The sequence below is a fragment of the Heloderma suspectum genome, chromosome 7 (genome assembly GCF_057233095.1).
Source record: "Heloderma suspectum isolate Gila_16-S chromosome 7, 16-S_ref, whole genome shotgun sequence".
Taxonomy (NCBI): Eukaryota; Metazoa; Chordata; class Lepidosauria; order Squamata; family Helodermatidae; genus Heloderma; species Heloderma suspectum.
In genome coordinates, this window is record NC_139464.1 from 30,618,431 (window position 1) to 30,630,565 (window position 12,135).

The 12,135-nt window shown below is 44.2% G+C and overlaps 1 protein-coding gene across 1 annotated transcript in view; it reads right to left on the bottom strand.

The window, feature by feature from the left end:
- DGKI (diacylglycerol kinase iota) overlaps nucleotides 1-12,135 on the bottom strand; it is a 259,847-nt gene that overhangs the window by 171,607 nt on the left and 76,105 nt on the right. The window contains exons 7-8 of the mRNA XM_084811723.1: nucleotides 8,115-8,186; nucleotides 5,508-5,624 (exon numbers count right to left, since the gene is read on the bottom strand). Coding sequence (XP_084667849.1) covers nucleotides 5,508-5,624; nucleotides 8,115-8,186 — 189 coding nt within the window. The remainder of the gene's footprint in view (nucleotides 1-5,507; nucleotides 5,625-8,114; nucleotides 8,187-12,135) is intronic.

Genomic DNA, 12,135 nt, shown 5'->3' on the forward strand with positions numbered 1-12,135 from the left:
TTGGGTAAGTCAGCCTAACTGGATGCCATTTAAAATATAATATAGTCTCATCATGTTTCTTTAATGCTATAGCATGTGTGCATGCATAAGACGATAGAGCATGTAGACCCCTTACTCATTCATCAAACTACCTAGGCTCTGTCTGTTGTACAGTGTAGTGAATCATCCCCCCGCCCCATCTCTCTCTGGGTATAAACTATTAATATTAGATTCTCTCACTATTCTGAGCCCCTGAGAATTTCAGGATACAAGGTGCATCTTGCCTGTTGGAACATGGACCTATTTTCCTCATGGATGTGTGCACACCTTTGCAGATTCAGTGACAGGGAACAGGTGGATTTGCATAACCATGTTTTCCCAAATTGGGACTCCTTGAAATGTTAATCACATTTTATGGGAATTGTCTCTGTGATCAACAGGAAGGGTCATCATTTCATATTTTAGCAGGGTGGGTGATATCCAGCACAGGGAAACAAGATTCTCCAACAGCTCTAAAAAGCCCACATTTCGATATATTCAAGATCGAACTGCAAAAAGAAAGAAAGAAAGAAAGAAAGGAAGGAAGGAAGGAAGGAAGGAAGGAAGGAAGGTGTTGTATAAGATCGTTTGTTATAGTTATTATTTTATGCCTTGTAAGAAAGATAAAATTTTTACCCACTTGGCTGAATAATCACCTTTCTGTTCTCTTTTAAGCAAAGAAAAGATTTGTACCTTTGGCTTGCATCTCCACACAGGCCAATTCAGGCTTCACTCCTACTTACCTGGAAGTAGGCCCCATTGAATTCAACAGGACGTACTTCTGAGTAGACATGTATACGATTGTGCTGTTAATTGTTCTAACAGGGTTGCAAAGCCCAGAGGAACAGGAGGGTCAAACTCCCCTCTCAACAGAAGCCCAGCGGCCACAGTCAGCCACTTCTGTTTAAGGAACATTCCCCTTCTTTTTGATGAACACCAGTTCACAACCTCCTCTTCCCAAGACTGAACAACCAGGCCCAAGTGTTTCATTTCCTGGAGTGTATCACAAGCAGGGAAACACTGCAGGAGCAGGCATAGATGGCTCCTTGAAAAGAGAGCCCATTGGCAAACTGCATTCTCTGATGTCTGCACACCTCCCCTCCCCAGTGTAAGATATGATGACCAGTGTCCCAATCCCTGAGGTAGGGGGAAAGCATATGAGGTATGGCTACTCCTTAGCTTTTTCTTTCCTCTTTGGATACAATGTTAAAAATCAGAGGAAGAATTTATTTCTTGGTGTTGCTTGAGAGGTATTTTGTTGCTTTCACTGTTATACTGTGATATTATTCTTTGCCACTGGGATAATTTATACTTCATTGTATTGTATTGTATTGTATTGTATTGTATTGTTTATAGCTGTACTGTATTTTATTATGTTTAGTGTTATTGTCAGCTGCCCAGAAAACTTTGTTACTAGGCAGCATATAAGTATTGTTAATCAATAAAATAAAATAAAATAAAATAATAAGAAGTCATCCAATGCTCTTGCTTGGTTAAATATGAATTAATATACAATGCAGTATACAATAAGGAAAGGAAAGAATATCTTTAGTTCAGAGTACCAAAATATGCTTCTCTTGTTAATAGGGGTAGTATTTCCAGATGACAATATGCAACATACCAGTAAAAAGCCCACCTACCCAACCAACTCATTTGCCAGAAAAAACTAAATGTTTAAGTGTTTTTTAAAAAAAAAATTCACAATATGGTTGGCTTCTCTTTCAGTTTGTCCTTAAATTACTCAGTATTGTTGAAATCTCACCTTTTTAACCACCCAAAACAGGACACTTCTCAGCTTTTAAAATTGATTCATGGGGCTGAGTCAGACATCATGCTAATAGTTTGGTGTGACAAGAATGCTGTGTGCCTCAGGAGATGAGGAAGTGTTCAAAACATTATTGATTAACCCCAGTTTGTTGTTTCATCCGAACTTGACAAACTGTGGTTAATCTTCGCTATGGTTTGTTTGAAACAAGCCAACTTCAAACCGTGGGTTATGAGGCTGGCTTGTTTAAACAAGTTCAACAATAGTTAAAACTGACCATGGTTTAGGGTTCACCAGTGATGGCACAGATGTCCTGCCATCTGAGGCAAGAGGGCACAGCACCACCTCTGTTGCCTCCCTGCTCAATGCCACGTTCTGAAGGGGTTCTTCCTCAGAGTAGGCGTTGTGGCTGAGATGGCCAGAGAGACCACCTGTGTCACTGCAGCAGAGACAGTCTCCGGGGGCCCCTTGCACACAACACCTTGCCCACAGTGCCAAGCACCCACCCATCCAGATGCCTCAACTCCTTAGAGAGAAACATCAGTTTGGCTGTCCCAGAGAGCAGTACCACCACAAGAGAGTGGCCAGCGGAGCTATTTACAGCACCCACCTGCCCAATGCTTCATTGTGAGGGGCCCTTCCTCAGACTGAGACAATGGGCCCAGCAGGTGGCGGCCAGGCAGTGGTTGCAGGCAGCCCTTCTGGCAGTGGGGGACATGATCCACCACCCCTCCCAACCCACCTGAGCTGAGGGTCTTATCCTGCCTTATCCTAAGGTTTATCCTAAGACTGGCCCTGCGCTAAACTGTAGTTAATCAAAACTGAAAGCAGAAGCTGTGATCTCCTCCTCACAGCCACACCACAGGAGGAGAGGGAAAGGGGGCATGTGAGCCTCTGCATGTGGCTCATTCACATATGGTCTAGCATAACAACTGAGCTCTATCCTCTCCCATGGTCTATACCGACGATCTCTTTGCCACACACTAGGTGCAGATGAATGGTATGAAGGGTGGTCATATTCTCCTTACCACTTGACACAAGGACACAGATGGCTTACTCAGTGATTAGCTGGTGAGTTAAGCTTGGCAAATCATAGAATAGTAGGGTTGGAAGGGGCTGACAAAGCCATTGAGTCCAACCCCCTGCTGAAATGGTCATCTCCCCCCACCCTTTGGCAGTTAAGTATATAGAACATGTTATTGCTGAATGTCAAACCACCAAGGCAGCAGTAAATATCATCAGAGAATCATAGAATCATAGAATAGTAGGGTTGGAAGGGGCCTACAAGACTATCGAGTCCAACCCCCTGCTCAGTGCAATCCTTGTGCTGTTCATTCAGCACAAGGATCCCAGTTTAGGTCCGAAGGGAAATGTTTTTATTCTGTTCTATCCTACATGTTCTCCTTTTCTACTTCAGTAGCCTCTGCAGATATTCTCCAGAAGATTGATACACTGTTAGACAAGTTACCAAAGGTCATTCACACCTTCCCTCTGAATTAATGAAGGGGGAATGAGGTCACACCACTTGCCCCATCTCTGAAATCCATGCATTTAGAAGAAGGTCTAGAAATGCCTTCTACTGGGTGCATGTAGAAGTCCTTTTCAGACTTTCTGCTGAATGGATCAAGGTTTGGTGATGGCACCAGTGGACACAATCCCACTCACCTCTCCTTGTGTTCAGTCCACACCTGGAGCGAAAATCTGAGCAGGACTCCTACTGCTACATGTCAACGGGATGCAGAGCTAGAATAGGTGACCTCCTGGACTATATATGATTAGGAACCTGAGTCTTCTTCAAGACCATAGTAATAAAAGACTTCTAGTAATCAGCACTACTGATAAATCAAGAGTAACAGGCTACTGTTTGGACCAAACCCTGTTGACATGACCTTTTTCTGCAGCAATCAAAAAGAAATGGGGGACATGGGGTTACCACCCCCTAGTGTATGAGGGTTCTGTTCCTATGAAGAAGGAAGGACTTAAGCTGGTGTGGCTTCTCCCATTGCAATGGCATGGAAAGCACAATTTGCTGAAATCTCTATTCAACAAAATGATTAAAAGAACTGGAACCTCTTTTGTATTAGCTGCTTTCAAAAAAGAAAATCAATAACGTTTTCATCTTATAACAAACAGCAATAGAAGTTGTCTTTTTAATTTTTAAAGAGAATAGAAGAAATATAGATGGGTTCAATCATTTGTTGTTTGGTGCAGGCTATTAAAAACTGTTCAGTTGTTCTTTTGTTTTGATGCATCGCACATTATTTCTGAGATGATGGAGGAAAAACGGCCTTCACCCTTGAATCCACCATGGGCAACCATACTGGTCAAGCAGTGGAGGCGAGTGGCTCCTATCTCAGTAGGGCTGTGGGTTTCAGTCAGAACCAGTCAGAACTCTAGAGGAGCTCTCCAAAGTAGAGAACTCTGTCCCCAAAATGAGTTCAAGCACCTTGGATAGCTCCTTTGGCGTTCTGATGGGTTCTTCCTGAAACCCAGAGCGGCTTCACATCCCCACCGAATCAGAGCCACCAGTCTCCACTGGGTCAAAAGACAGCTTCTCCTGGGGTTTCTGGAACATCACCTGCCAACACCTTTCAAAGCTCCAAGGCAGTGGGAGAGGAGGGGACTGCTGCGCTGACCACATTCCTTCACTTATCTTTTCATCCACTTCCTCCCTGTCCTGCTTTGGGGTAAATGAGAGCCCTGCTTATTCCAGCAGGTACCAGAGGAGAGTGAATGAAGATGCTAGTGGAGGAACAGACTAGGGAGCCCAGCAGCAGCATTCTTTATCAACCGCTTCAGAACTATTAATGCAGGGGTGGGGAAGCTGCAGCCCAAGACCATATGCCGGGGGTGCTGGACTTCTTTCAGCCTGAGAGCTGAATTCCATTTTGGAGAAGCTCTCAGAAGCTGCATTCTAGTGGTGAGTGCGACCAAAGGCAAAATGGACCAATACCAGCCTATTTTAGCTTAACGTTCCGACTGCCAGTAGCTAAGCCTTAGGAGAGGCATTTCAACCTTTTAAGATGGGAGCAGGCGGCTGCACAAAAACTGAGAAATCGCCAAACAATCAGTGTTTGAGGGAAGGGGGGTGAGACCATCTGGGAAATCCCAGAGGGATATTTCAGAACCCTAGGAGGACCAGACTGGGACCTGGACATGAGGTTCTGAACCTCTGTCGTATGCAGGCATGGGTCTAGTTTAATGCCGATCTCACCCCACTTTGTAAACCCTACGCATTTTGACGCCAGCTACACTCACTGCTGGAATGCAGACCCTGACAGGTTTTGACCAAGGTAATGTGGAGCTCAGCAGGAAAAGTTTTCCCCAACCATCTTTTAAAAGTATAGGCAGGATTTCTAAGTTGCAGTCTGACAACTGGAATCCCTAGTTCCATCAACTACATTCATGCTACTCTGGAAAGGAAGGAAGGAAGGAGGAAGGAAGGAAGGAAGGAAGGAAGGAAGGAAGGAAGGAAGGAAGGTCTTCTGGCAACACCACCTGAAGCCTAGCATCCTGGTTCTCCACAATCCAAAATAATCAGGTAAAAGAATCTTTCAAAAGGAGTAACTGGAAGGGCAGGGCAATGGCGTATAACAATTAGGAGCGCAGCTGGGGTGGGATTGTGGGCAAAGGGACGTGAAGCATGCCTTTCTCAAGGAATATCAGGAGTTCAAGCCAAGCGAGCTGGCCCACAGTGTCAAAACAGACATTGGCATGCAGTTACCTGAGGTTTCTTCACCTTAATGATCCAGGTGGGGGGTACGATGACACCTGCATGAGCCCCTAGGGAACACGGCTCCTCAATGTGCTGCAGCATGAAGCAGGTGACTTTATTGTGAAACTTGAAGGAAGAAAACAAGAGGCATCCGTGAGGTAGAGCAAGAGCACAGAAGTCAAGTGAAAAGGTGAGAGAAAATACAGCAGTGTAAACCAGGGTGGGCACTTCTGGATGCTTTGAGCTACAACACACAACTACCATCAGCCCTAACTAGCATAGCCATTGGTGAGGAATCATGGGAGTTGTAGGCCAAAACATCTGAACGGCCACAAGCTGCCCACCCTTGACTTTATTTAAAGGATTATTATTAATTTATTATTAATAATAATATTACATTTACATCCAATCTTTTTCCTCTTTCAAGGAAACTAAGGTGGCTTATGTGGCCCTCCTCCTCCCCACTTTATTTTCACAACAACACTGCTATCTTTTAAGCACCAGGCTAAGACTTCCCTATTCTTCCCAGCTTTTAAAATCTGTTTAAGGGCGCAATCCTATCTAGATAGGCGGCTGCCTCCAAACTCGGAGGCGACCGCCTATCCAAAGCAAGGCCAGAGAAGCATGGGGGGATCGTTCTCTCTGCACCTCTCCTGCCCTGCTTTTTCTGCTAAACAGCTGATTGCGGCTGTCTAGCGGCGGGAAGGCCGAGGAGGCTGCTGTACAACACATTGGATATGTTGTACACACAGATCGGCTCTCCCCACCCTGGAACGCCCCCCAGCCACACCCCTTTTCAGCAGCTCCAAGCTCCCCTTCCGAGCGCGGAGAATGGGGGCTTCTCCACGCTGCCTCCGAGGCAGCATGGACGGGAAGGTCGGTTTTCTGAGAACCAACCTCGGAGTGCGGGCCCTGAGGTCGGTTCCCAGAAAACAGCATATCCTATGGCTGTCTAGCCACTGTCTAGAGGCCATAGCATTGCTCCCTAAGTCTTTAAAAAACATTTTAGTATCTTTGTGTTTTATTATTTTAGTCCCTACAATGTGGTTTTACTCTTATACCTGATATTGTATTTTATGCTGCCTTGGCATGTTTTATATTTATTGTGATTTTATTTGTAGTATTATTGTTGCTGTCGTTGTTGTAAAATGCCTAGAGAATTTTATTTTATGAAGCATCTAATATATTTATTTAATTAATTAATTAATACACAGAGTTTGAAATACAAACTGCTTACAACGGCATTTATTTCGATCTCTTTTTTTTACCCTGCTTTTCTCATGGAGATCGAAGTAGTAGGTCACAAGAAATTTGGGGGCGGTGGGGAGCACCCCATGCAAATAAGGTGTTTCTGCTTGAAATAAATGCTTTTACATTCTTCATATTCTCAGTATTGTGTGTTTCTCTCTTCTGTGACTCTGCTGCCAGTTTTTGTATGATATTTTGGTGAGCAGTCCTCTGACAGACCAAAGAAAGGAGATGCAAGACCACAAATGGAAGAGATGACCTATTAGAATTACAGGTTCAAGAAAAGGGAGGCAACCTTTCTCTGAAACACTTTTTTCAGCATGTTTGGGGGAGAGTGATGGGCTTCTAATTAAAAGGATTCAACACACGCACCCCTCTCTCATGTACAGTATCCTGTGCAGAGGACAGTCCTCTATTCTGGAGAGCTGGCAGAGGACAGTCCTCTATTTAAAGATAGCCTCTATTTGATGGCCTGTCCAGTTCAAGTCTGGTTTAAAGTTAAAATTAAGGATGGAGAGCAGCAACTTTAACTTGCCCATCAACAGTTAGTGCCTGGTTGGAAGACTGAGCGGTCACATAGTTTGCCCACTCAGTCTACCATCCCGTCTAATTAACTACAATGTATCTATGTATCTATTGGATGGAGCAACCCTATGGCCGCTATTCAGCGGCTAGACAGCCACAGGATATCTTGTTTTCTGGGAACCGACCTCGGAGCCCATGCTCCGAGGTCATTTCCCCGAGAACCAACCTTCCTGCCCCTTCTGTGCTGCCTCACAGGCAGCACAGAGAAGCTCCATCCTCCACACTCACAAGAGGAGTGCAGAGTGACCAAAATGGGGTGTGCCAGGAGGTGTTCTGGGGCGGGGAGGGCAGAAATGCCAGTATGACATCCCATGTGTCCTCCAGCAGCCTCTTCCCCCGTTCAGCCCTCCCGTGGCTTGACAGCTGAAAGCGGCTGTCTAGCCGAAAATGCAGGGCAGGAGGAGCATGGAGGGAATGATCCCCTCCATGCTTCTCCTGCCCTGCACTGGATAGGCAGTCGCCTCCGAGTTCAAATGCGGACGCCTGTCTGCATAGGATTCTGCCCTAAATACCCTTTCTAAGTTTGCAGCTATACATATACATTTCTGTATGCAAATGTTGTGCCAACTGGTGCCCTCTTTTCTCCCCTTTTTGGGGGTGGGGACAATTTGTAACTGGCCATCATATTCAACATTTAAGGGGAGAGGAGTAGAAAACAACAAAATGAGCAAGATAGCCCCTGGACACAGGATCTTGTCTTATGAGAGACGCTACCAGTGGAAGAATAGGAGAAGCGTCAAAGCCATGCTCATTTGCACAGTCCCTTTGGCAAAAGCTACTTACCGCCAGCTTGCACCACGAACAGCTGATGGCCACAATCTCTTTACTGTGGAAGGAGAATTTTTGCTGAAACCCCTGTAAGGACAATAAGAGTTAGTCACACCTACCTACTAAGAGGTGTTAAAATCGGCTGTTAATCTGCTGTATCTACTTCCAGTTTTGTTGAAAACAGATCCCTGCACTACATGAAGAGCATTTCCTTCCTGCTTTTCTAGTACATAACCTCTAGGTGGCACTGTGGTATAGCTGAGTAGCACAAATACACAAGTGAAAAAAGCAGTTTCTTTCACTTTCACAGTTAAATGCCGCATTTTCCCTGCTCTAAAAAAACTCACCAAAAGAGCTGGTTAGACACAGAAGTGAAACTGGAGGGTCACAACATTATCTAAAGAATCCATAAACAACTGTAGGTAGGGAATGACGAGTGCATGAGAAATACCTCGTGTAGAAAAGTCCTAACAATCACCCCTTCACAAGCACAAAAAATTAGTATGACCCCTTTAATATGTAATGCAAATGTTATGCAAATCAGTCTCCTCCTTTGTCCTCTTTTTTGGTGACGTGTTTCCTCTTTTTTGGCAGTGTGTAAGTAGCCATTTTAATTCTGCCTATCACGGTATCTTGCAATAAGCTAGTGTGTTAACAGGATCTTCACTGTCATCTGATTTAGCCACACCCTTGTTTTGAAGCCTCTTTTAGGCAAGTCAAGACATTTCGTTTTTAAATACATACTTGTACAGTGGAGGCTGGTGGCTCAAATGTCAGTGGGTTGGTGAATCTGCTCCGGATTTCAGTCGGAACCAGTTAGAACTCTAATGGAGCAAACCTATGGCTGCAAGTCAGTGGCTAGATGGCCATAGGATATGTGGTTTCCTGGGAACTGACCTCGGAGCCTGTGCTCCAAGGTTGGTTCCCAGAGAACCGACCTTCCCCCCCCCCATTTCTGCACTGCCTCACAGGCAGCACAGAATAGCCCCATTCTCCATGCTCGGAAGAGGAGCATGGAGTGGCCAAAACGGGGTGTTCCAGGGGCGTTCCAGGGTGGGGAAGGAGGAAATGCCAGTACGACACATCCTATGGAGAAGCACAGAGGGAACTATCCTCTCCAGAGGGAACTATCACACAGGGAACTACTTGCAGAGGGAACTATCCTCCCCTGCATTGGATAGACGGCCACCTCCAAGTTTGGAGGCAGCCACCTATCCCCATAGGATTGCTCCCCAAATGAGCTATCCAACATGCAAAGCACTTTGGATAGCTCCTTTAGAGTTCTGACTGTTTCTGACTGAAACCCAGAGTGGATTCACCACCCCACTGACACCAGAGCCACCAGCCTCCACTGTATTTGTAACATACAGGGTTAGAGAGCTCAGCTTCGGATTATATGGATAAATTTTGTACTGGAACACTCTTTAATATTTACTGATTTAATATTTACGTAATATTTACCTGCTTCCTGGAAGTTAATGGCCAGCGTGAATAGATTCTCCACACCCTTTTGACAGCCAAAAGACTGATACTACAATACTGGAAGGATAAATGCTCAGCTCTTATAATGCAATGGACTGAGGACCTAACAGTGCTATCAATAATTGAATGGGTGGAATATAGGTGCCATGCATGAATGAAATACATATATGGATATTTGGTCAGCTTTTGTTGAAGTTCAGGTGTAATCCACTTTTCTAGAATGCATGTAGTGTTTCTTTCTGTCTGTCTATTTATCTTAAGTGAAACTGCAGGTGACCCTGTTCTTTTTAACCACACCTTGATTAAATTTGGTAGGGCAAGATAAAATAGCTTGAGGAAGATGAGGAGGGAGAAAAGAAAACTATTTTGTTCCAAAAGTGATCTATAATTAGTCTCATTATTGTTGGCATTATTGTTGTTGTTGTTGTTGTTGTTATTATATTTATATTTATTTATATCCCGCCTTTTCCCCAATACTGGGACTCAAGGCGGCCTTAATGGGGTAAGAACATAAGAAGAGCCCTGCTGGATCCCTAGCTCAGTATGATGTTATCACAAAGGCCAACCAGATGCACCAATAGTCCACAAAAAGACATGACTGCAACAGCACCCTTCCACTCAAGTTCCCAAGCAACTGGTATTGAGAGGCACACTGCCTCTGATACTGGAGGCAATATATAGCCATCATGACTAGCAGCCATTGAAAGTCTTAGCCTACATGAATTTGCCTAATCTCCTTTTAAAGCTTTCCAAGTTGGTGTCCATCACTACATCTTGTGGTAGTAATTTCCATAATTTAAGAATGTGCCACATGAAGAAGTCCTTCCTTTTATCTGTCCTGAATCTCCCACCATTGAGCTTCATGGGGATGACCCTGGGTTCTAATATTATGAGAAAGGATATACTGGACTAAGCTCCTGGAGTGCTTCTGGACAAGGCTTTTATTGTGCAATCACCCTGCCTCATTCATGGAATTTTAGGGGGGGCGGGGGAGCACCTTCATCTTGTAACCCTTCCTCATTTTCCCACCACTTCTTCCATATTTTTTTCTTTCCACAGAAAAATCTGTGAAGGAGGAAAGGATGGAATAACTGTGCAACGTCTTTCAATTTATATTGCCAGGAGCCCTCCATCTGGAAGTACCCCTGTTATATATATATAATCCAGTAAAATACCATTTCTCGTTTCCTCTTGAACATTAGCCAATTAAACATGAGACAGAAGAAAAATGTAAGATTAATCCAAGTAGACAAGGTTAGTGGTAATTCATTCTTAGCCTGAATCATATCATAAGATTAACCCCAAGCAGTTTTGGCCTGCAGTTCAGTAGACATTAATCATGTCCATATTATTCATGTCCATTAAAATATTTAGCCATTTCAATTACAAGCACAGATGTGAGCGATGGCCTCCTACAATGATGAGGCTGGCGGTTGTACCAGGCAGTACATTAAGAATGCTTTTCTATTGCTTTCATTTGGCTGATAAATCATATCAGCAGCTATTGCCTTGATCCTATGAAGGAAAGAGGTAGAAGTAATGAGAAGCAATGTGGAGTAACTAAGGTACTGGCTGTGGAGCAAATCACCCTGTTGCATGAAGTCCCTTCACTATTTTTTTCCATTTTTTTTATCCATTACCATTTCCAAAGAGGCGGACCATTTTTGGTTATATAAGTGTAAACCTCATCAAAGCTATGCAACCACCCTAAGCACTGATTGGGTGGTCTTATTTCCATCACTTATGTGTTCATCTATTAACATTGGCTTTGAGCTGCATTCCTACACCATGGAGCTCCACATCTACAGAGATCCATGTTCTGCAGAAGCAGGGCAGCTTCAGTTCCGCAGGTGCACCAAGCAGTGTGGGGAAGGTTCTCTTTGTTGCACTTTTTCATATGCTTACTGTGGCTAGGGATGTCGGAGAAATCCACAACAGAACCAAATGAGTTCAGATGTTTATGAATCCTACCCACGGATTCTGCAGCGGTTTGACTTCTCCCCTGTGGGGCAGATTCCACAGACTTCCAGACCATTTGTCTAAACTCTGGGAATTTTGCACAAATGCCATCATAGAAAAATAAGCAACATTTAAAAAACGGCCAAAAATGCACATTTCCCCTGTAGGTTAAGGCATGAAAATGTGCGCTAGGGGGGATTTGTGCATTTTCACATGCAAATTTATGCAATTGAGCATTTGCACAAATAAGAATTTGCACAAATTCGGAAACAAAAAATCTGCTTCCATTGATGGGCGGACAATGGAATAAAAGGTGCCTGACAATCTATGAAACATACATGGAATGGATTTTACACCATCCTTACATCCCTAGCTGTGGCCCATGTAAGCATGCGTAAACAGGTGGGAAACACTTATAACAATGCCATACAAAGTGAACCCAGGGTGGCACAGCATCCATAGGAAGTGAACCCAGGGTGATGGAGACACTCACAGGAAAACTAAACACCTCTGCTTTCCAAGGAGCTGGAGCAACATAACATCGATTCACCCGTGAAAGCCTGTGAAGATGGTTTATCACATCTATCTGCATGTA